The sequence below is a fragment of the Oreochromis niloticus genome, linkage group LG10 (assembly GCF_001858045.2).
Source record: "Oreochromis niloticus isolate F11D_XX linkage group LG10, O_niloticus_UMD_NMBU, whole genome shotgun sequence".
Taxonomy (NCBI): domain Eukaryota; kingdom Metazoa; phylum Chordata; class Actinopteri; order Cichliformes; family Cichlidae; genus Oreochromis; species Oreochromis niloticus.
Window position 1 is genome coordinate 20,169,765 of NC_031975.2, and position 26,098 is coordinate 20,195,862.

A 26,098-nucleotide genomic window follows, 5' to 3' on the forward strand; every position below is an offset into this window, starting at 1 on the left:
AAAGAGAAACTTGTAAATAACTCACGAAAGAATAAAGTTATGTTGAAACCAAGCACACCATTGTTTTTCTTGTGACATTACCAATAAGTTTAATGTGTCACATGGCCCTCTTCCTATTGAAAAACAAAAGTTGTATCCAAGATGGCCGACTTCTAAATGGCCACCATGGTCACCACCCATCTTGAGGAGTTTGCCCCCTCACATATACTAATGTGCCACAAACAGGACTTTAATATCACCAACCATTCCCATTTTATTACGGTGTATCCATATAAATGGCCCACCCTGTATATTCCCAAAAGATTTTACTAATCTGACTTCACACAACTCTGACCTGGAGTGACTTTTTTAATCCTCAGGGTTTAATATGATGTTGGCCCAAGCTTTGCAGCAATAACAGCTTCAAATCCTTTGGGAAGGTTTTCCACATGGTTTAGGAGTGCGTTTTCTTTTTGACCGAGAAGTCCTGACTCGCAGTCTCCGCACTAATTCATCACCAAGGTGTTCTGTCAGGTTGAGGTCAGGACTCTGTGTAGGCCAGTCAAGTTCTTCCACACCAAATTTGCTCATCCACGTCTTTATGGACCTTGCTTTGTGCGCTGGTGTGCAGCTGTGTTGGAACAGGAAGGGGTCACCCTAATCCCCAAACTGTTCCCACAAAGTGGAGAACATGAAGTTGTTCAAAATGTCTTGGTTTGCTGAAGCGTTAAGAGTCCCTTTCACTGGAACTAAGGGGCCAATCCTGAAAAAAATCCCTTCAGAGTACCACGCTGGAATTCACTGAGCTCCTGAGAGCGACCCATTATTTCAGAAATGTTTCCAGAAGCAGTCTGCATACTGGCTGGATTTTGTACACCTGTGGCCATGGAAGATATTGGAACACCTGAGTTCAATAATTTTGATGGGTGAGTGAGTACTTTTGGCAATATAGTGTACATTTATAGCATGTGTGCAAGAAATCTGATTTTTATGTATGGACTGGGTTGTTTTATGTTCTTAAATATGAAGAGAGTCCAGCTGTATCCTTCCTGTGTCATATAGCTGTTATGCTAAGCTAAACTATATGTAAGCTATTTGCCTCCTGATGCTAGCCCCATACGTAATGCACTGGTATCAGTCTCTTTGCCTTTTATGAGAAAGAAAGCATGTAAACCCATTTATAAATTAACTAATAAGTGCTAATGAATTAGCCTGCAGTCATGAGTGCTTGAAACTTAAAGCTTACATTTTCATGACATCTTACTGCAAGTTATGCGGTAAGATGTCAAGTTATCTATTTTGTTAACTTTAAAAACGAATGAAAATAAAAATATTGCAGAAATATCTTTAGTTTTTATATTTTTTGGTTTGGTAAAAATGTTATTACAGCTTACCTGATGAGTCATCAATGGACATTATTATTGAGACTATGGATGTCTACATTGCTTTCAAAAGGTTATGCGCTTTTATTGCTATACCTATGCTGATTTTCTCAAGTCTTGCCTCTGTATGCTCTCTATACAGTAATAGGTTAAAAGCCTAAACCTAACATTTAAACTTATTAAGAAAAAAACAAAAAAAACATTTTCAGACAATAAAAACTAAACTTAAACGTGCAACTCTACTCTGGAAAGTAACTGAAAATAAACCGTATTAAAACAAAAATAAAATAAAAATAAAAACTAATTAAAAAGCATAAAACAATAATAGCTGTTTTACATGCATCATTTTTTAAATATAAAGTAAGGATTGCAGGATGAATAATTACACATTATTAATAATAAACCAGAAAAGAAAAATCTGAATCAGGATTGGAAACTAGAAAGAAAACTTCAAGCTACAGCTGTTCAAGATTTGTCTTTAATTCTGCACATCTTTCACCAAAACATCCGAAAGAATATTTAAGGCTGCAGGATTTAAATGATACAAAAAATCTGGGCAACAAAGATGGAATTAAGGAATTAAATTAGTATGCTAAAAATACAAAATATAAAATTTCATAATTAAAAAAGTATACCTTATCAAATGCTGTGTATTTATTTACAAAGTCAAGAAAACACCCCAAAAAGAATGCCGTACAGGATTTAGCCTTTAAGTAATCTCATAAATAAGCAATTTAGATATGAATAAAGTAGTCTTATTTCACATTTAAGCTTTTTTTTTTTACTCTCCCATTTGATTTTTCTGTTGAATTTATAAACTGGATACAGGATAAAGCGGGAAAAAAAGAAAACAAACTTTTCTTAGCAAGTGGTTCAAGGAATGAGCAAGAAAATGGCAACATTCATTGGAGCCACAAAGCAGACCAGCTTTTATACACATGTAAAAACAATTCTGAAAAATCTATTACCTTTTCCCCCTTCAAGTATCTGAACTGAATGTATTTACAAATTACAGGCTAGGCTGTAAATTTTTGATCAAAGAATAACTCAAATAGGTCAGCCATGGTTAAATTAGATAATCATGTAATCTTGTTTCCTACACAGGAAAGCCCTGGTAAAATTAGGCGTAAAGAAGAAATTATGAATGTTCAACTCTTGAGGGATGCTTAACTTTACATTTTTTTAAATATAAAGTTAAGCGATGAGGTATAAAGGGCATGGAACAACAAAGACTGTGTGATACTTTGACTTTCAAAATTATTTCAATTTTTCAGTCACGCCATGCTGTCAAGATTTAGGCGTCCAAGAAAACCAAGTAACTAAATCTGCATAGTGGCTAAAACTAAAGGAAAATAGTATAAATAAACGCATTTTCCCCAAGTTCATTCAATCTTCCTGAATGGACTGAAATGGTGCATACATGCCTCCATACAGCGTGATGCCTCACAGCTGGGCTTGTTTTAACTGACGGGAATCAGCTGTTCTGCCTTTGCTGCATTTTAAATTGCTGATCGGCTTGTGGGGATTGTTTGAAATTTTTCGCATTTTATGCGAGGGCTCTGCAGGGGAAATATTATAAATAAAGAGAAACCCATAGCTGACCTTTGAGCGAACTAGTTCCAAAGAAACCTCATCCTGTGCAGACCTGCCCGGGGGCTCCTGATGCTTAACTGGAGCTCTGAAACATTAGCCAGGTTGAGTCTTGTCCCAGGCAATAACCGCACTCCTGCAGCAAGTGCTCACACATTTACAGCCATACAGCCAAACCCAATCATTTAAGTCAACTTTTAAAGCTTAACTGTCCCATTTGGCATTACTAATCAGTTCTACAATAGGTGAAGTCCAAAGTTAATATGTCCTGTCAACATCTCTGCAGAAAGAGTTGCCTATTTATACCGAACAAAAAAAAAAAAAAAAAAGAGTGTGTGGAAAAGGTGGTTGGGGTGAGGGACAGTGCAGTTCAAAATATAAAAGCAAAAAATTCACACACACTGCAGCTGAAAAATATCAAGTCATTTATACAAGTGATTTTGTTTAACTTCCTCCCACTGTTCTCTCTCTCTTTCACTCACACACACACAAATTTGGGTTCATTCCCATATAGTCTTCACCAAGACTAAAAGCCACGCACACTAATCAAATAAAAGGAGTCTCGTCTTTTTATATATATTTTCATTCCCCAGTGCAATTCAGGGTTCTCGCCCCACTTCGGTATGCTTTGTTTTTGTGTCATATCTATTGGATATGGTTCTGCTTGGTCCAGTTTCAGTTTCCAGTCTGATCATAACAAAAAGTCACCTTATCTGCATTGGTCCCGCCCAATACAATAGAAGTGATTGAGTCTGTATCCTCAATCTGTTTAGTTTTCTGAAGTTAAATATAGTTCATTAAAATCCAGTTTGGTCTACTCCCATCCACAATCTTCCAGTTCTTTGTATGCCGTTAAACTATACAAACTCAACATAGTTCTCTGGTATCAGTCCTGTTCGGCCATCCAGAGTCCCTTCCAACCAGCCAGGCTCCCTGGAAGCATGAACTAGACAGAAGGGGGAAAACATGGATTTTGTTGAAATGCATTGACATAGAAGTGAAATGTTCATAAACATGTGGAGAAGCAGGCTTAAGATAACGGTTAACACTTCCACATGTTCCCCATCGAGTGTTTAATGTCTAAATATTTTGGAGAGGATATCTCTGGCATCACAGATTAGCTGTTGTTTACTTGTGAGCATGAAACACAGTATGAGCCCGAAACGTCAGACATGCGTCCTGCAACAGGAAACTCTTTTCTGCACATGAACCTGCAAACATGTAAGTTCAGAAATAGCATTTCTGCTAAACAATTATGATTACACATTGTTGGTTTTTAAGTACATATTCAAATTGCCAAACATTATTCTGACTCTGAATTATTTCATGATAAAGTTGGTTATCACATTTATTAAATCTCATTTAAAAAATATCTTTATGTACCATTCTTGTGAAATCATTCATGCAGGAATGAAATTGTTAACTCGAACATACCACTTTTGATGGTTTGTTCCAACAGCTTGGTAAAAGTGCAGTGCAGTTTTAAATGGGAAACATAATTAGATTAGTTTGGGGTTGCTGTGGTGGTTAAACATCCTATAAATGCAAAAGTGCAACATTGCTACAGGGTTAGATTGTGTGTTCACCAGATTTGTCCACACCAGGAATCTAATTTGCACCAAGCTGCACGCCATATTTACATCAAAGACAGACAAATGAAACATGAACTCAAAATAAGACCATGAAAGCTTTTGCACGTATTTGATTTTCACTATTTATGTCGGGTGGAAAAGTTAAATTCTGCAAACCTGCAGTATGAATATTATACCGTTGCTTTATTCTTGTAACTGTCAAGAAAGCACTATGAGGCTGTATTATGAGCTCCGTGTGGACAGCTGGGATGCTTCATCCTTCGCCAGCCGTGAGCAGACTGCATTGCTGAGATACCACGTTAAGGATTGGATGTCCCCAAGGACACATTTTGACCCAAAGGGCTCGGATAACATGAGTCTGCATTACATAAGTCTAAATAGTCTTTATGCAGTTAATTCTATTTTGGTTTGGGTTTGGAAACTACATCCCACCAACATGGACTATATGTCTACAAGGAAACTTTACTCAGGCCAACTATAATTATAATAGCCAGCAAAGCAGAAGACCCAGTATAGTTATTGTTCTTAAATTTGGCTGATCTCGGGTAATGAAGCCCAGATCTGCACAAAGAAACTGAGATGATATAATCAGAGTCCTAATGGCTCATTCACAGTAGAATAAAAAATGGATTGCAGCCTTCATTCCAGTTGGGAAAAATCTGTAGTTGTCCAATGATTGCATTGAATTTTTTCATATTCAGCGACTGTTTGCAAGTAGCTGCAGCAACTATTTTGATAGCAAGACTTATTTAATTACATCTAAATTTTCCACGTAATTTTATTACATACATACAATGTAAAATGTTAAATTTAACAGTGTCTAGTTAAATTAAAATTACTCCAGTGGTATATATTAAGTTTAAACCGAGCACTTTTCCCTTAATAATGAATTATTTGAATAAATAAACCTTTGTTTTTATATACTTCTGTTGGATTTTACGTAAAATTATTGCTTCATGGCTACTGAGGGTGAAGAATCATTTTTTTGAGTGAAGGTAATAACTCATCCACACTTTGTCTCTTTGAAATGGGGGACTAGACTCAGCAGGTTGTCAGCTAGTTGTATTCTGCCTATATTTTCTTATAAAAGCAATATTTTCTACATCATTTGGCTGTAAGTTGCCATTTCTACAGAAACTATATCAGCGTTTCTGAGGAAAATTTCAGAAGTTCTTTCAAATTTATGAAGTTCTTGCTAAACTCTAAATGTAAGCAGTTAAAGTTCACCGTTTTACCAGTAAATAAAATGGTGAACAATCAAAAACTGACAGCAAACCAACTCTAGCTTACTGCCCACTTGACACACCAAAGTTGCTTTGAAGACAAATTGACAGCGAGTGCTCACAGACCTGGAGTCGGTCTTCAAACGACCCATATCAAAGGCAACAAGGACACTAGATCATTGCACACAGTGACAATAATTTTAGTTACGCAGCAGTGTCCAACCATTATTTTCCCTTGGTAAGGTGGGTAAATAGGAAAGTAAAGAAAGGGGAAAATGTTTAACATTTCCCTTTATCATGGTTTGTATGTCTTTAGGTAACTTTCATATATACAGTATGTATGTCTTAGCTGTTTGTAACATATGCAGTCCAGTGTATTGCTTTAGCAGCTTGTCTGCGTGCCAGATTCTAAAGTCTCAGCACATTTTATTGCCAGGTGCCAGATAAAATATGTTAAACAAATGTTCTGTGGATTCAGTCTCTGTAATTAGCTCCAAAGCCTTAATTAAATTTTGGTTTTTGGTTTTTTCCATGCAGCTCTAGTGTACATTCCTCTAAGCTCCTTCATATTTGCTTCATATTATAAAGAAGAAGTTCCAGTCAAGTTCTAGTCAAGGGAAAGTGGTGCTATAAGCCTATCATATATAATTTTTGGACAGCTGACTATTTGGATAAATGTCGAGGATTTTTTGAAAGCCTCAGCACCAAAGCCAAGCAAATTCCCAAGGCTGGATTTTTGTTTTGACAACAAATAGTTTCTATACACCAACCCACATTCTTTCCTTTTTCCTTTCTGCTGGCAAGTCCAGATTGTGACTCACCATTCTCAAAGATGGTCCCAGCGATGAAGGACAGCTCAGAGTCATGCTCTGCCTTGCAGGCATACAGAGCTCGAGCTTTTCTGCCCGTGAAACTGGAAATAAGAAGAGAGTTACACTGAGCCAGTAATCAGACACCAAAGTAGTACCTTAATTTAACACAAATGGCAGATTGGTCACTTTATATGCTCTGCTTATTAAGTATCAGATGGTTAAATTCACACATGGACTTTTGCCTTTTCCTGATTTTAGAGTAGGTATGAAATATTAGTGCATGACTATACATCATGCAAAGCTACACTTAGCAGAGGATTAACAGCCCTACAGTTGATCCTCTGTGGAAACAGGCCTATGTCCAGAAATCTGCTGAGAGGGAGAGCCCAGTGCTTGTGAGAACAACCCCATCCTTTTGCTTGTGTGGAGGATCTGAAGATAAAGATAATGAAGCTTTTTGTTCTATATCAGAAATGACAAAAAAATGATCTGTACATGTTCAAACCTGAACCAGGTCTTTGATATGAAACTGGACAGGAATGAACCCACCACAGTGTTTCTGTTTGGTAAATAATACACTCATTACCTGCTTATTGTGTGACATAACTCTGAATTTGCCTTTAAAAATAAGCTGTACGTCAGTGTTAACTGCACACGAGGATGTGTTTGCATATGTTTACTTAATTATTTGACACTCTGGACATGTTTTTATTTCGACGCTGTAATATTCCATGGTGTTGTATGTCTTTAAAGATCTAGCTTGTGATTTCTTTCTGCCTTGTAAACTTTACCTTTTCATTCAGATATAATTTATTGTTATATCTGTCTACCGTCTCCTACTGAGTCAGGCATTTAGAGGTCACAGCTTTAAAGACTTGATATTTTGAGGGTGCAAAGCACTTGAAAAGAATACTAGCTGTTATCAGCTTCTAAAACAGCACCAGGACACTTAAGGCTTAAAATGTTAAGCACTGAAATGAACTGTAGTGACAGACACTATATATTGTGGTCGCAAATTTTGAAGCCATTCTGATAACCTTCTTCCACCAACGATGTGGAGATCCAAATCCAATTAAAACCAGGACACTCAAAAAGATGCTCTGTAAAAGAGTAGAATTCTTGGAACAGAGTTTAATACACTGAATCATATGAACAGCAGGAAAAATACATACAGACATTTAGCAAGAAAATTACAGAGCAGAAAACAAGCAAAGCAAAACCCCGGGGTGTACAGCCTTAAGCTCAGACAGCAGAGCAACACAGAGACGGACAGGTAGCAGCAGCAGGAGGAAAAAGAGCCCTGGGGGCGTCCTCTGGTCCCCTAATATAGGGACCAGTGTCGCCGCCCCCTGCTGCTGGGTAACTTTCCCACACGCCCAGCACAGCTGCTGGGGTCAGATAGCGGCCAGAGTTCACACCTGGCGCTGGCTGAGGGCCCGGTCCAAAGTGACACCAATAGGTTAACCCTTTGCTTTACCCTCTGACAATAGGTCACAACATGGTCAAAGGTCACACATTAATCCTAATTATTAAATCTTATACAGCAAGTGGCACAATCTTATAACATATAATACACAGGTTACATGCTTAAAAACACTTCAGTGTGGGTTCAGAGTGTGTGTGTGTGTGTGTGTGTGTGTGTGTGTGTGTGTGTGTGTATTTTGTATGATATTTTGTCGTGATGTGTTCAGGATCTCTATTACAATGTTACTGTTTTGGTTGTGCTGCATTAAAGACGTTAAATTAATTAATTATTAAGTAAATTATTCAAGAGAACTCTCACCCTACATTAACTGCCCTGTTACAGTACCAACTTAATAAACCTCGGTGAAGCAAAATGTCTTGTGCTTAAGACTCTACATGAAAGTTAAAATATATATGTTCAGTGCGCATAGATATATAGTGTATATAGTTACATAGTTATACATATCAAACAAAAATCCACCACAATATCTACCAAGGTTCAGATGAATAACTGCATCAAATTAAGGCGTATTTTTATTGCCGTTTCAATAGAGATGCTTATATTAGAATGACTGCTGCTTGACGTGCCCTTGATTTGAGATACTGCGGTGATACCCCGAGGGACGAGTTAGCTTTTAAGCTCTCTCGTTTCATGGGGAAGAGGAGAGGTCAGTTACATCCACTACACCAATGCTTCTTGAGCTCTGCTGGCTGGAAGTGTGTTGATCAAAGAAACTACAATAATGGAGATCCATAAGCTTTCAGATAAGGTTTTTTAACTAGTTGGGCAAATATTACCATTTCGTATAAATATATTTTTCTGAATAATAATCGATGACAACTGCTTTCAAAAGTTTCATCTTTTTTACTCTCATGCAGTCCTAGACTTTTGCAGTTTAAGGTTTCTTAGAATGAGCACAGTTTGCAGTTTGCAAGTCAGCATCATGTCATTTCATAAATACTATGCACTAACCTGACAGGGGAGGAGTCACTGGAGGCAGAAGATATTGGCTGCGGACTGGAAGGGGCCGAGAACATCGGCCAGGAGGGCGAACGTGGTGAAGTGGGACTGGAAGATGTTGCACTGAAGGACATATTTACAGAGAATGACATGCTGTCATGACATGTTAGTAGAATTGGATAAAAACTGGATAAATAACACCTCATGTTTATACCGTGGAGTACTGGAAATTAAGTGTGACAAGTGGCAAGTCTGACTTTAAAGCAGTTTTAAATGTACCTTGTTGGTATGCTGGCGCGAGGCTTTGGGTTCAGCCTGGAAACACACACAAAAAAAGAAGACAAGGTGAAGCAATCAGTCGTTATCAATGCATTTGATTACATACAGAAGTGTTTCTGGACTTGGGAAAATACATTGTGGAATGAATTTGTACATTATAAATTGAGAGACAATGATGTCCATAGTTCTAAATGTGAGTTTTCCACCACATGAGGAATAAATGGCAAGTCAGCAAAGTAGACCTCCAATCTTGCTTGGCTAAAATAGTGAATCTAAAACCCAAACCATACCAGGAGAAATTCTGTAAAAGTGTAATGTGCTTCATGTTCAACTAAAACAACAAGAATAATGGAGGCTTATATGGAGGCTGTTTGAATTTTCCCTTGGTGAAGTCCTAACACAGTCCCAGTTGAATCTTGTGGTCTGTAAACACAGTGGGTAGAGGTCAGAGTGTGGATGTTCTCCCTGTGGTTGCACAGGTTTAATTTTCCACTCATGCTGCCCTTGACCAAGGAATTGGTGTGCATTTGTAGTTGTCTCCTGGGTGCTGCATAGTTGATTCCCACTGCCCCTATTAATTAGGATGGGTTAAATGCAAAGACATAGGAGGATAAACAAGGAAAAAAAAAAATCAATAACTACAAAGGACTGATCCAAGAATCAGTTGTAGTGATACTCTTTGTAAGAGAATAGTCAAAGATGCAGTTTTGGTCAACATGTTGATGTTAAATGTATTTCAACTTTCTCAGCAAGATCCATGTCTTCACCAGAGATGGGCAGTAGCAGGTTAAAAGTAACGTGTTACTGTAATCTGATTACTTTTTTCAAGTAAAGTAAGGGATTACTATGGCAAAAAAGTAATTAGATTACTATAACTTTCCCATAAGCATGCTACGTTACTGCGTTACTAAACCGTGATTTTGTTTGTGAGAGTGTCTCACGATAATGACGAACGAGCGTGCAATGTCCGTGGCAGCAACAGACGTGTGTAGATCAACAAAGGATGATATGGAGTGCGGGAGAGAGCATGACCGTGCAGCGTCTAAAGCTCGAAGTACTGACTTTACTTTGAGTTTGATTGTGTAAAAATGTGACAAAAACATTAGCGTCTGCTGTACACTCTGCGTGGGAAGAAAAGCTCTTCCTACAGCGAAAAATTAAACTTCAAATCTGAGCAAGCACCAAGCACACTGCCATGGGAATGTGAAATTCACAGAGACAACCCCGGATCCCCCCACTGACATGACTGCTGTGGCACTGGGCAAACCTCCACATGCCCCACTCCTGCTAAACAGGTGAAAATAGATTTAAGAACGACTGTACTTAATGACGCTGAATCTTTGCATCTTGCAAAACGCAAAACATTGTTTTAGTTTATATGCTGAAATATGCAGAAAATAGGTTAAAATGTTAAACAAATTTCTTCAAGTCAAAGACTGTTGCATATAATTTAATTTTTGCTTGATGCGAAGTGCATAAAGTTAAAAGATTCAAACTACTAAAACAAGCTTTAAAAAGAGACTTTCTCATTTGATTCAATTTTATATGATGGATAATGCAGAAAAAAATAGAATTGGGCTGAAAGGTCTATTGATTTATAACATATTCAGGTTGTGTATTTAAGAATAATAAGAATAAGAATAAGAAGAACTTTATTTTTTTTTACTTATCCCAAGGGAAATTCTTTTGTCATACACATGCTCAATGCAGCAAGAGAGACAGAGGAACATAACATAACAAGTTTATGTTATGTTATGTTTTTAAAAAGTCACTAAGTAATAAAGTAACTATTTACCTTTAAAAATAAGTAATCAGAAAAGTAATGGGATAACTTTCTTAGAGAAATAAATAGTAATTAGTAACTAATTACTATTTTCAAGTAACTTGACCAACACTGGTCTTCCCCAAAAGATTTTTCATTCAGTCTTTCTAATCCAATGATGCAGGATGCAGATGAACTGACACTTTTAACACACAAAAATTACATAAAAGGCAACACCAGATTGTTTCAGAGATTAAAACGTAATTGCATCACAGAAAACTGGCATGTAAATTAAGCCAGCAGAGTCACTAAGAACCAAAATACTCACTGCTGTGCATTCACAACACTGAAAAGACAGCCATGCTGCTGTGCATCATCCCCTATGCCGATGTTTATTTTGGGCTTTCTTTTGGAAGCCTTTTTTTTTTTTTTTTTTTTTTTTTTTTTTTTATTTATTTATTTATTTATTTATTTATTTATTTATTTATTTATTTATTTTTTGGAAGCCTCTGCTTCTTCTTAGTTGTATTACTCATAAGAACTAAATACTGAAAAAGTCTTACATTTATATACACCTATATCTAAAATGAATTTTTCCTGTGAGTCTTATGTGCAGATATTCATATTCATATACTAAATAGCACAAGCAATTAACCTCCATTGTTTAAAAGGATTTAAAACTGATTCTTGAGCTACTTCTGATTGCTTCAATCACCAGGAATCCAACAAGTGAACACATTTAACTGGCCTTTAAAATATTCAATGTGCCCCAATAATCAGTCACAATTTATTAGAAGAATGGAGTTAAAAGGGCATATTATAGCCAACAGTGCCAACACAGTAGCATTTCATATGTTATTGTGGATTCAAAAGGTAGCCAGAAAGCACAGGAAATCTGAGTAGAATTTTCTATTTGTGAAATACTTTGAGAGGTAATTTTAAATTCTATGAAGTTTTTCACCATACCAAAAAGAAGAAGTAGTTTGAATGAACAGTGAGGTGAAAAATTCTATATATCCATCCACTAAAAGAGAAACTCTAATAAATCGGCTGCTGTAAAGATATGGCTTCTTTATTATTTTATTTCAACAATCTGCACCTGCCTAGCAAAAGCAGACTGTACTCTTTTTCTTCCAGTGTCAGATCAATCCCTTCATTCATTTTATTTAACATCACATTGGTGAGTCAGAGGATTATTATTTTTTCCTCTTATCTCCCTCTCTGCACAGCGTCAACAGATTCATAGCCAGCTCTATTTTATATTATAACAGCCTTTCCCGTTTTTTGATGATGTAACATATGGTTGCTATGGTGATGTAGCTATATTTAAAAGTTAGTTTTGTGATGTTTTGTTTCAGGGACCCTGTGACAGACTGGCAACCTGTCCAGGGAAACGGAAGGAAGGATGGATGGATGGATGGATGGATGGATGGATGGATGGATGGATGGATGGATGGATGGATGGATGGATGGATGGATGTTTTAGGGACACTACAAAGCATCAGTAAAATAGCTTTTAGATCAGTAACTCAGTGCACACAGAACAAGACAAACACACAAAAACAAAGAAGATAAGTGATACATGTATCTTTGTTGACCTTAGAAACATCTAGAAACAGTTTCACCCCCTCCATACTCTTTTTGAAGCATTTCTTACACCATCAGTATTTGGCGCCTCCAGAGTGAGAGAAGTACGAGTTAGAAGTTGCAAGATTGATCTTCCAACTTCTAACTTGTTAATTTACTTCAGAAAATAAATTATTAGAAAGTCAAACTATTTTAACTGGATGTTAAATCTGAACTCTGGTAAATAAACTAGTAACAAAACAGGAAGTGAGATCATTTGGTTTAAATAAGCTCAAAAAGGCACTTTGATATTATCACCGTGGCTTTATCAGGATCGGTAGAGTCACAGTAACTGATCCACCTTTTTCTACTTTATTCTCCACTCAGAGATCAATCAACATTGAAAAAAATCAATCAGTGTGGACACCCTCATTGGATTCTAGCACCCTTTAACTGTCACTAATCACAGATCACTGTGATAGACACGGCAAGAGGGGACCAACTTCTATGTCAGTAAAACTATGCAAGGATACATTTTGAGTCTGTCTTAATTTTAAATCGTTAACAATGCAATTATAAATAATCTGAATATTTCATGGTGAATCTTGTGTTTATTCTGCAACGAATATGACCTGTATTCACTGAATCAGCTGTCTGATTTTTTTTCTTTTGTTTTTAAAGTGGACTTCATGCTGCTGAGTCACAACACCACCATGCAGTGTTTGCCTCTGCAGATGTGAGAGCAACAAATACTGTTTACAGCCTTAAATAAGAATTTATAGTTTAACAAATAAATCAGATTGACCCCAGAATTGCCTGCAAATGTTGAGTCTGGACTCAAAACACAAGGGTGCAAAAAGCTCTGAGAACATTTTAGTAATGAGAATCATAAATTTTACTTACTTCTTTTGTCACAGAGCCCAGCATTACCTGTACGCTCTGAGAGCGAGGGCAAGATTAAAGCAGTGCAGAGAAAAGTGAAGAGTTTAAAGGCTGGTTTTTACTTATACTACATGTCCATTTTTGCTGATGATGGCATGAATTTATCTCTTATTAGAGGTCTGAAGTAATCAGTGTAATATCTGTAGATCTGAGAGCAGGAAGGAAAAAAAATATTTATATAAACAAGCTGTTTATCAATAAAAGCAGCCAAAGCAGACACATGTAATCTGGTAATGCATGTGTGTAAAAGGGTGTTATGCTGTTAGGAGGGAGTATCTTGATGACAGCCTGTCTACAAATCCTTAATGGATGTTTTTCTTCTTCCTCTCATTAATGGCACGTGTGTGTTTTTCAGTCACTCTCTCTATACTAGTCAATCTCCAGTAAATAATTATTTTTTTTGCTTTGCTTTCTTTTCATTAAAAAAAAAAAAAAAAACAGCACGATAAAGACAAAATAGTTCACTGAGTTTCACAAAGAGACAAGAGCAGAGCAGGAGGTTTTTGGCATTTACATTTTCACCTTAGCACATCAGGTCCAGTCCACCGTCGACCTCGTAGATTTGACCCAACTCAGACCCCAGTGCATTGCACACTGACATCTCTTTTGGGTTTGCCTCTAGTCATAGTCAAAGGTTTGCAGGTTTGTAAAAAGCACCTGACAAATAGTAGTAGGGAATAGGAGAACAGACAGAGCTGACGATGTCAACCAGTTGCTCTGTACCTCTGCACATATGATGAGGGCGCTGAGGCTGGTTTTCATGCCAATTTGCGATGTGGCTCTGGGAGAATATGAAAGGACGATCTGAGCTCGGATCGGAGTCAGTTACACATATCTATCTTTGCCTTGGCAGCTCGTTTGTGTTTCACACTTCGCTGGCTACTCCAGTCCACCAGCTTAGGAAAGACTCTTTTCCCCAAGGTGTAGTGTATTCACTGTGGCTGAAAATCCCTCAACAGCTAAATCAAAAATCCTCTAATGTGTGTCTGTTCACACTGAGCTGGTAGAGTTTTGATTCCATGCTGGTCATTTTTTTCTTTTCTTTCTCGATTGTGGGCATTTTAAAGGCCTTATTCTCAGAGAATGGGTAGGCAGGAAAGCAGGGAGACAGCAAATGACACCCAAACCTCAAACCAAGAACCCTGCAGTAACCTTTGGCATATACACCAAAGAGCAGAAGTAAATAAAGCAAAGTAAATTAAGCAAATTCGAATTTCCCTTTAACATGCTTGCAGAGATACGGTGCAAACAGAAAGGGACATAAAGTATAAAAAACAATTACATAAAACATACGGTTCTGCCCAAGCACAACTATAAGGGGATAAAAGGAAAAAACATAAGGATAGCAGGCTTTGAACATATAATTGCATACTCCATTAGGTGCTCTATCATAGCTCACAGGTTGTTCACTACAGTCATTAAATGCTTCTTGCTTGTGACTCATAAAGCAAAGACTTTCCAAAAATGTTCTTTTCTCTGTCCGCTGTTCTCTGTATTCTTCAGTATCTCTTAAAGCACCTGTTCCTGCTGTGCATTCTTATTTCTCCCCTCTCTTCACATATCACGAATAACACTTCTCTAGACACCCTAATGTGGACCCTGGGCTCAGTTTTACAAAAAAATCCCAAATACATTTATTATTACACCTAAAGTATGTGTTTTCTATGAATTGTGTGCACAAATCACTCAAATTATTACAAGATGAAAAATGTAAGTTGTGACATTTTGTATTATTAGTTATTATGTAAACCCTCTTGTGAGGTGTTTCCATAAACATTTTTTTATCTGTCAGCTTGCTCTCCATCAAGCAGAGCAGCAGTTGCATGGGGCCCATTAAATTTCAATTGTATCACTGCAGCATACGGGCAGAGAAGAGAAAATTACACTGCACACTGTTTCGCCCATCTTTTGTTTTATGTTGTGCACACTATATACAGTATACTGTCTATATACAGCCATGTGTTTCCAAATAATCTTGCAAGTGCTGGTGCTCTGTACTTTTTAATGATTGATCTATTCTGATCAGTAAAGACAGCATTTAAGCCAAATATAAGCAGACTAAAAGAAACAACAAAATACTTCAAATACATCAGGAGGATGGCTCCAACCGACCGCATGCTCAGTGAATACCTCAGGCAGCAGAAACCCAAGAAAGAAGAGGATAAGGAGGATCCATCATGGAAGGATAGACCCCTATCTGTACCACCAGCAGACAGAGGAAGTGGCTGACATCCAGAAGTCCTACTAGTGGCTGGACAAAGCTGGACTGAAAGACAGCACAGAGGCAGTAATCATGGCAGCACAGGAACAAGCTCTGAGCTGGGGTCTATCACATCAGGCAAGACCCCAGGTGCAGGCTGTGTAAAGATGCCCCTGAGACAATCCAGCACATAACAGCAGGGTGTAAGATTTTAGCTGGCAGGGCATACATGGAACTCCATAAACAAGTGGCCGGCATAGTATACAGAATCATCTGTGGCGAGTATGGCCTGGAAGTCCCGAGATCAAAATGGGAGACGCCCCCAAGGGTGGTGGAGAATGACCGAGATAAGAACCTGTGGTACTTCCAGATACAGACGGACAAAATGGTGATGGCTATCCAACCAGACATAGTGGTGGTAGACAAACAGAGGAAGACGGCTGTAGTGATAGATGTAGCGGTTCCGAATGACAGCAACATCAGGAAGAAGGAAGCTGCAGAAATACCAAGGGCTCAGAGAAGAACCGGAGAAGATGTGGAGGGTGAAGGTAACAGTGGTCCCAGTGGTAATAGGAGCACTAGGTGCAGTGACTCCCAAGCTAGGAAAGTGGCTCCAGCAGATCCCAGCAACAACATCATCAACAGGGGTAAGAGGTATGTTTCTGTTCTGTTACAGTCCACAGCCATATTCAAGTATTCAACAGCCAAAAGTATTTTTGTTGTTTGATGAAGGAAACCTTACACTACTGATCGCCGTACATTTCTAACGTTAATCAAAGTTCAGATTGAAGATGCAAAATTGACACAGAACTCACACAAATAACAAAGTTAATAAACAAAGGCTATGTGGAACAATAGCATGCTGTTGAGAAAATTAAAAAATGAATTCCAAGCTGTGGGAGACAAAGGAGAATGAGTGGCAGTATCGGTGGAAGACGGAAGGAGAAACAATTATTGGTGACAGACTGTGCCTGCAGTCTTTATAACTAGGTGTATGTTAACAACAAACACCATAAAATAATATCAGGATGACAGACAGAAGATATTGTTTGTGTTCCGGTACATTTGTGTGTTTGGCCATATGCGTGGCCAACCTTTGTCTCTGTGAGTTCCAGGTTTAGCATTTACATAAAAACATGGTTATTTTCAGCAGGAGACAGGTTCAGTCAGCCCTGTGATAATATTTTTGTCTCAGCTGGTTTCAGTTCTTAAACTGTCAATCAGACACAAGACAGCCTGACAAGTGAACACACTGTGAGAGGTAAATCTGAGATACATATTACCATACCAAGGTTTTAATGCCATAAATTCAGTTTTAAACTAAAAGTGCACTAAAAAAAAACCCAAAGTCACAATCATTTAGAAGTTGTCATAGTGCTGGATTTAAGGTGCATCGACTCCGCATGGGACATGTCATCTGCTGCATGTCACCCTCTCGTCAGTGAAGATAGGGGTTTATGACTGGATGTACGTTTGCCACTTTTGTCATGCTGCTTTGCAACAGATCATGAAAGAAAGAAAAAACTCAGCTTTTGCACAGCAGGACAAATGTCAAGTACTATTTACGCTTTTACACTGTATCAAAACCTGCTTGGCTAGATTTTGCAGCAGCTATTTTTAAATTTTATTCATTCGGGAGAAGCAGACAGTTGCAGAACTTCACCAGAATCTTTTGGGATTTAACCAGCCAGTCAAAAGTATACTTCACTAAGCTCCTAGCAACCATAAATGGAGATGTATGCTGATATGCAAATATGTGGCACAGTGTTTCACCAGTGTGATTGAAAACCGTTTACATAGTGTATCTATTTTTGAGTTTGTATGTATATTTGAAGTTAAATGTTTTCATATTTGTGCACAGAACTTTATCTACTATACCTCATATATTAATATGTCCAGAATACCCTTTAAAAAACAATTAGACTGCTAAGTTATTTTTACTACCTTAATTTTCTTCTTAAAATTCTTGTTAATTTTATGTAAATCACTAACTGATAGATGCTTTCAGTGAACAAAACAAGTCCATCACAGCTGCCGATTTAGAATCACCAGTTAGCCTAACAAGCATGCTTTTGGACTGTGGGATTGAGTCCCTTATGAAAGACGGACACTCCACACAGAAACGTCCCAGCTCTCCAGTACATTCGAACCAAGGACACTCTTGCTGTGAGGTGACAGTGCGAACCACCACACCACTGTGCCATTTTAATGTTTAAATCAAGTGCACATATTTATGCTGGTGCATCTGTTAGAAGCTACTTGGGTTAACCTTATTTCGTAATGCTGTCCTACTCACAATGATGTGGGCCGGTTCTGCCGGCTGTCCTGCTCGCCATCATTGCTTGTCAGGCTGTGTCTCGGGGTTCGACCTTGGCTGCTGCTGCTGCTACTGCTGCTGCTGCTGTTACAGTTGGCAGACGAGGACACCGAGTGTTGCAGGTCAGCGGCTGTGGCGTTGCCAACACTGTTCCTTTTCTCACCTGTAAGAATAAATGTGTGAGTGATGTATTCCTTGGGGCTTTCTCATTTCATAAAAATGGTTTGAACTATTTAGAAAAACTGGCAACCACTCTCACTGAGATTCAAACTCATCTGAGATTTTTAGTAGATGCACCTATGGTATTAGTTTGAAAATCCTACATTGCCTCGTTCTCGGGTTATCATATTCACAAACTCGGGTGTCAAAGCCACCCACTCTTCCGCTCACCTGGTGGTGTGACGACAATACAGCCTTTTACAGCTGAGAGGTAAAAACCTTGCATTCTGTAATCTGTTACACTGAATAAGACCTTTAGGGGTCACTTTTTTGAGTTTTTCACCAAGGTTTTTAATAGGGAGCTCCCTTTCCCCCCCTCTTACAGCATTATTTTGGGTGCTTTATTCAAGAGTACGAAAGGTCGTTATGAGGTTTACTTATCAAAAGCTGTTAGCAAGAAAAATTCTGCTGCAATCCTGCATGTCTGACAAACTTCCTCCCTTTAATAGGTGGCTGAAGGAATTAGGATTAGGAATTGTTCTGTTTGTTGTTCGGTTTGTTTGGTATACCTGTGTTGTCTATGTTTTAATGCAAACAAACAGATGCTTTTAAAAAAAACCCACAAAATTAAATAAAGAAATCCTAAAAAAAAAAAAATTATTTGCATGAGGTCATGTCCTTCAGTTTACCCTTATGGGAATGTGTCGGGGTGTGGAAAAGCGTGAGTGGCCTTTCGCTGCAGGAAGGAGTTTTGCTGTCTGTGCTCCTCCTCCTGGGCGTGTTCAGCTGCGTGTTGGACAAAGAAGAATTCGGCATGTCCCTGAATATCTGCACAAACAAGACAATCAGCATTAAATACAAACTACGAAACAGCACAGTACATAAATATGCAAATGGTGCTTTGGCAAATTTAAATTTGATTCCAGTAATAAAAAAGCAAACAATAATTCACCGCCCTTGCCTATTGTTGAGGACAGGCACTAATTCATTTGTGAGCAGAAGCATTATACTGAATATTAGTTCCTGGATTTTTTTATTTTGCAGCAGAGCTTCAACCATTGCAATTACAGAACACGGCAACAAAGCTGCTTGCAGCTGCGTGTGAAACGTCTTTTAAATGAGAGTAATTACATATGTAGAGATTTAACAACAGGGGACATTGCTGGCTCTAGCCTGAGATTTGTGGCAGTGATCGTGGCATTACTGAAATTTTCTTCCACTTCAAGTACAGTCAGGAAAGTAAAATCCCCACGACGTGATAAAAATAAACACAGGCAGTAATTTTTTTCCCTCCGCCTTTCTCGAACCGATTACATAAGTCTATTAGTTTTCAAATATGATGTTTTTTAGTTTGTTATTGCAGGCTGTGTTAATCGCCTGTGACACTGTACATACTTGTTCACTATGGTGAGACAAGCGTGTTAAAGATTTTTGCTTTTACTTACTATATTTTCACACATTCCAGTAGATACAGCAGTGGTCTGGAAAAGTCAAAAGACTGAGGAGTGCCAACTTGAGCTGTGTGTGTTTGTCTATGTGTCTGTATAAACACACACTCCTGTCCGTCTATAAATCTATGAATGTACAAGGTGTGTTATAAAACTGTGTTCATCTAATTGTTTGTTTCATTCACTTACTGAATTCCCTCTGCGCACAATGCTAAAGTCTCAAACAGCCAAGCTGTTACTGATGGTGACACATGCAAACAGCTTGGCCTGTCAATGCGCGTTTCTTATCTTATGGGGAAAGTAGCTTTGATGTGTAAGCAAAATATATAAAGTTAATGGAATGTCCCCACTAAGATATGAAAACACGACTCTGTGTGTGTGTACGGGTTCGTACTATCCTGGTGGGGACCAAAATCTGACTTTTACTATCCTGGTGGGGACTTTCTGCACCATGGGGACCAAAATCCAGGTCCCCTCGGGGTTGAAAGCAATTTTCACACTCAAAATGCGGTTTTACTGTCAGGGTTACAATTAGGTTATGGTTGGGTTTAGGGTAAGGGTTAGGGTTAGGCATTCATTTTTAATGGTTAGGGTTAGGGTAAGGGGCTAGGGAAAGCATTATGTCAATGGGATGTCCCCACGAGGATAGCAAACCAGACGTGTGTGTGTGTGTGTGTGTGTGTGTGTGTGTGTGTGTGTGTGTGTGTGTGTGTGTGTGTGTGTGTGAGTAACGGGTATAAACGGGTGCATTTAATCTCTCTGCAGTTATGCTAATCACTAAGGTTATGCATCATCTTACCCTCTCATGGTGCTCTATGAGGATCTCCACAACAATGTTCTGGAATTTAATGTCCATGATGGCTGCAACAGTCTCTTCCTGTGGGCGGAGCAGAGTTGGTCCAAAGACTACACCCAGATTGGCAATGGTCATGAGGTTTTGTTGATGGTGACTGGCCACACTATTAAGGTTACACAAAGAAAAGGGCGACACAGTAAATCCAAAGCGATTTGAAGCTACAGTTCCCAACAGTTTTTTTTCTTACATTAATAAAGTCTCAAACGACGCATCACTCACATAATTGTTACCCAAATATACACCCTCACTTATTTTACCCATTTTCAGGAGAAGCAACTCTTATGTTTTTTTTTTCCTGTCTGTAATAACAGAAATAACACTAACATATATGAATAAATAAACAGATAAAAGAAACACATGAACAAGAGGAGCCTATAGAGAATTTATAGAGCTTATCTTGGAAAAGCAAATGTGTTTTCACTGCATTCAGATCGCAATCCTGATTTCAAAAGCTGCCAAACCACACAGGTTACAAAAAAATAAAAAAAAATAAGAAACTCTTGTAAAATGTAAGAGCTCAGTCAAAATAGATCGGCGCATTGCCTGAGCAGTCCAAAAAAATGGCATTAAAGCAGGAAAATCATAATGAGGGAGAATATGTTTAAACCTGATTGAGACATAATAATACATCTGGCTTACACTTCCGCTCTCATTGAATCTCAACCATTACAAACCTCATTGTGTACACTGAAAAATGCATCTTAAATCATGCATGAACAAAATGTCACAGAGAGCTGAGCTACAGTGTGATCCAGCCTCTACCTATAAGCCTGTGATGATAATAGCTATTGGCAGCTGTAATCCACTAAACCCAGGTAGCATGTCCTCAGAACTCTCTGCAAATGCGCTCACCTACATGTGGTTTAAATGTGGCTTATGTCCTCATTACCACAGATTGTATCATGCTGTTGCTGTTGAAGAAAAGCCTGATAAAGCCATGGGGGCTTAGATGCGGGTTTACACTGAAAACACAAAGCAAGGTGGCTGCTTTGGAGAAATAAGTAGACTTAAGCTAGCGGTATGATGCCATCTCTGCTTATGTGTTACAGCAACTTGCAGAATCTGACCTGCAGAAAGACAACGGGTTTTATTCACAATTTCTCTCACCTGTACAATACATAGCACCACTGCTTGTGTACAGTACAGCAGCATCTAAAGCATTGAAGCAAAAGTCTAAATTGTGACAAGGGGTTTTACTAGGTGGGTGAACTTAAAGACTTTTTTGCTGGGAAAGCCGGGGTCGGCATCAGAAATACAGCTAAAGTTTAAAATTACATTACATAAAAAATATATGTACAGTTTCTTAACTTTTTAACCACTTTTAATCCAACTGTAAACTAGACACTGAGACTAAGGTCTGATTAACTCTTCTTGCTAGTGACAGAGATACCTGCATCCTGCCACTAGCTCGTCTTTCTTTTTAAAGGCCCAAGTCCAGAAATAGATTTCGCCTGGTGGTTAGCAGATGGGTTTCTATTTTCAGTACACACAGCATTAGCGCATGTGGTCAACAGATTACACTGAGCACTAATTCTTTTGGACGGCAATTAAGCAAAGTAGCATTATAGCAATTTAAATGGAGTCACTAATGCTAATAACACTACACAGTGTTAAACTGCTTTAGAACTGAACAGTGTATAATGCAGTTACACCTTTTGTCCCATGTGTGCAATTTTTCCACTTACTTGGCCAGGTGCTTCACCAGCAGCTCCAGCATCTGTCTGTTCTTCTCTGGGAGCCGGTGCACTAGCGCGTGGACCTCTGTTACTCTAGCCTCTGGATTGTCCATCTCTGGATAGAGACACATATTAAGACTTGAGAGATTCAAGTGTGTCACTGATTATTATACATTTATTGACACAAACAAGCACATACAAAACCATCGAAGCAGTCGTGATCCCTTTTATATTTTTCCTTTTTAAATTTATGTAGACACTAAAAAGCAGTCATTCTAATACTCTCTATGGAAATTAAACAAGTATACCAGGATTTCAATAAAATAAAAGTCTGAATAACACCCAGACTCGGTGGAGTTCTTAGATGTCACGCAGATATTTCACATCTTTTTTCCTGTCGCTACAACCAACTATCATCCTAACACAGTCTGAAGCTGCTTATATTCTTTGGTAAACACATTGTTTTCCAACAATAATTAAAAATCCCATATGTGAGTCACAGTGTTGCACTAGTTAGTGTACTCAAAGTCCAATCAGACCCACATATGCCATCTCTGCATTCTATATAATCACTAGCATGAGTATCAACCTGCAGTTCTATAAAAAACGCACCATAAACTCACGTTTGTGCCATTTTTGTGAAAGAAAAAAAAAAAAAAAAAAATAGCCCAGCTGATTTAGGAAACCAACTGACGTAATGGGCTTGAGTGTCATAAACAAGGTTAGGTAGGTGATAAATATTCAGAGGGAATAATTTGACGTTAGAATCAGGGTTTCTGTGTAGCATTGCCAAAGTATTTATGAAGCGCATATTAAAACGTTCATCTCCACAAGATGCAGAGACAGAGCAGAGGATACATGTGGGTATTTATTGGCACTGTGTGTTTAATACTGTTACAAAGTGGAAAAGCTCCGTGGCAAGCAGGGCAGAACAGCCTGTTGCTGATGAATAACTATAATAACTCAAGCCTGCGGGGCTAGTCAATAAAGAGATGACAGCAGACTCACACTATATCAACCTTCAGGCCCCAGCTGTCAGTGCCAGGCAACGCTCCCACAACTGACAGAGCATCTTATACACAGACAACCATAATTTTATTATTTTCTTACATAACTGGGCTGGGCTCCAGCAGACACACACATATATATAAAAAAAGAAGAAGTCAAACATGTTTACAATCACCACATCTTTGACTCTTCATGTATCTCCAAATAGATGCATACACTAAAAAAATAGAAATAAAAATCAGCATTCCTTATGGTGCCCACAGCTTTACACACATGCACACAAGGACAAAAGAACAAAACTTTGTTTTTCTTTAAACCTCAGCCCAGACATGTGTAGGCACAGCATAGTACGAACACACATTCGGTTTTACAGTACTGAAGACCTTTAATTTTATTCGGAGTAGATTTAGGGCACCATCAAACGCTTTCTGAATTTAATAAGAGTAGGAATCCAGCCAACGTCAACCGCATCCCAGGAGAGCGATAAACAAGGAAATTACACATGATTCACCAATAACCTGTTTTCTCATTATTGAGGAAGCTGCTAATGTGATGCAAGTTGAGTTTTGGGTGCTTTTAAGACCGCAGGGAAGCAGTTACTTACATCGATGGATCAAGATGATTATGTAGCACAGCCAAAACAAATCCGTTCTTAATAAATATGTCAAATGGCACAAACATTTGTTTTCAATCGTCATTGTGTTGTTTCAAACATTTAACTGACATTTTGAAAAGACTTTAAGCTTAGCATTAAAACTGGAAGCAAGAGTGGGGATTTAGAAATATTGCTACTACTAGCTTTTCTTCTGTTTTACCTCTTCATCTGCCCTAAATATCCACAAAGACAAACTGCTCTAGTTACTAGTGTGTATACACTGCTAGCAGCAATGCAACAGTTTAGTCTGCAGAATGTCTTTATAAACAGCCTGTGTGTCTTGCCCATCCTGGTGGTGACTGGCTAATCATTAATCCTGCTATGGTGTTCACTGGACATAATGCTTTTCAGCCAGGATGCCAGATGAGTCAGTCATTTAAAATGAGTGAACAGGCCAATATGTCTGAACTCACACAGGAGGAAGTGATTAAATATAGAGATATAGCTCACTAGATATAGTGATTAAAAAATAAATTAAGAAAAATCTGGTACATCTCTGACTGATGAAGTGGTTTGCTGATGTCACAACTGAAGTATGATTTTTTAGACCATGTTCTATGGCCCGCAACTTTAATGTTTAATTAAAGTTTAATGTATCCTGGCATGTATAATGTACCAAAATAAGGGTTAAATCATAGAAAATGTAGGGATAGAAGAAAAATATTGCAAACATAGTATAATGTGTTTATAACCTACAGATCAGGGTATTTCCCGTCCTATTATTTTCCAGAAACTTGCCTATTCAGCCTTAAGACTATCTGACACTTTTGTAGAAAAGGCGGCAAACAACTCCGTCTATCATGCATAATTGGCGTTTTAGAAGATTAATATCAATTTGTACTTGTTAAACAGGAAGAAACAGTACTTGTTAAATTGGCTTCTTAAAAAAATAAGACTTTGGATTACGTGTCACGGAGATGACGAGGCTCATCTCAGGTCTTTCTTATGGACTGCATTAAGTAATACAAGTGAATAAAGTTTGGTAGATCTTTGTAGACGCCTTACAAAATATCACTCTTCCTAGTAGGAGTGAAAAATAAAGCCCAGTTGGAAGGAATTCTGGTGATGTACATAAATATTAGACACAAGATGAACTCGTGTCCAGAATCAGAGCATTTTCTTCATACACTCTATACTTTCTTTTCTATTCTGCCTCTCATACGTTTTTTTCCTCTCTCTCTTTTACACCAGCCATCTTTCTCCTTTTCTTCAACTCCACGTTTTGCATAAAGGGCATATGTAACACTGTATGAGACAAAGCAGGGATGAAATTTGAGAAGGAGGAAGAGCACGATGCAATTTCAGATCTTGTGGGCGGAGCTGGTGAATACATGTAAAAGAGAGGAGGAAAAAAAAAAAAAGGGAGGACCTGAAAAAGAGAGTTCAAATGAGGACGCTGTCTTTAAAAAACACCCTGCTGCTTCGGCAGAATTCCACCTTGAAAAAATACAAAAGCTAAGTCACACAGACAGAGGCGCCTTCTTGCACATATGCATTCTCAAAGAAATTTACGACGCCGACGTCAACCGAAACTAATGAGTGCCGTGGAAAAGAGGTCAGGTCAGGCACACAACTGTAAACTTATACAGCAACTTCACAAACACAAGTATTTTTTAATGATTACTAAAAAACCATAATCGCATGCATTATCGCATGGGTGGTCCGCCTTGTTTTCAACCCAGCTATCTTGGTAGACTTATCTGCCATCCTCTTTTCCTTTCTCTAAATACGCTCATAAAAAACAATCTTCATTGGATTCACTATAGAGCCTTTCTTGGTACCGTGGCCAGAAACAGACAATCGTTTCCTGGACTTCCTTCCTATGTCAGCTCGGCTTCCTATAGGATTAGCTACTGCCAAACATAGAAAACAAATCACTAAAGCATCCTCCAACACTAGAATGGACTGGATTGCACTAAACTACTTGTATGTTTCAAATATTCATTAAAAAAATAGGAAGCAGCTACATGGATAACCATGGTTAATCGACCCAAGCAAGCTAAACTATGGTTAAACAGAGAAAAACAAGGAAATCCAAATGAACAGCAAAGGAGGGGTTCACACAAAGTCTCCATTTCATGTTTTAAATCAGCTGGTGCTTGCAAAAGTTTATTTTGTAGCCTAGCAGCCTCATGAGAAGAATCTAATACACTGAAATGATTGCCATGGCTGTTGGAGAGTTCAGGCAATCTATCTTCCAGGCAGCTGAGGGTTTTTTTCTTCTAAT

General features: G+C 38.2%; 1 protein-coding gene across 5 annotated transcripts in view; it reads right to left on the minus strand.

Annotated features, from left to right (window-relative positions):
* Nucleotides 1-1,817: 1,817 nt before the first annotated feature.
* The window catches only part of LOC100690922 (rho GTPase-activating protein 26), an 85,191-nt gene continuing 60,910 nt past the window's right edge, over nucleotides 1,818-26,098 (minus strand). For 3 of the 5 annotated variants that reach the window (XM_005452582.4, XM_005452581.4, XM_005452580.4), the window contains exons 18-25: nucleotides 22,218-22,323; nucleotides 20,476-20,635; nucleotides 18,918-19,056; nucleotides 18,049-18,232; nucleotides 9,283-9,318; nucleotides 9,016-9,126; nucleotides 6,588-6,679; nucleotides 3,809-3,897 (exon numbers count right to left, since the gene is read on the minus strand). In XM_005452582.4, coding sequence (XP_005452639.1) covers nucleotides 3,809-3,897; nucleotides 6,588-6,679; nucleotides 9,016-9,126; nucleotides 9,283-9,318; nucleotides 18,049-18,232; nucleotides 18,918-19,056; nucleotides 20,476-20,635; nucleotides 22,218-22,323 — 917 coding nt within the window. Of the gene's footprint in view, nucleotides 3,898-6,587; nucleotides 6,680-9,015; nucleotides 9,127-9,282; nucleotides 9,319-18,048; nucleotides 18,233-18,917; nucleotides 19,057-20,475; nucleotides 20,636-22,217; nucleotides 22,324-26,098 lie in introns of all 5 variants that reach the window. The other 2 variants (XM_025910730.1, XM_025910731.1) reach the window with 1 other exon arrangement.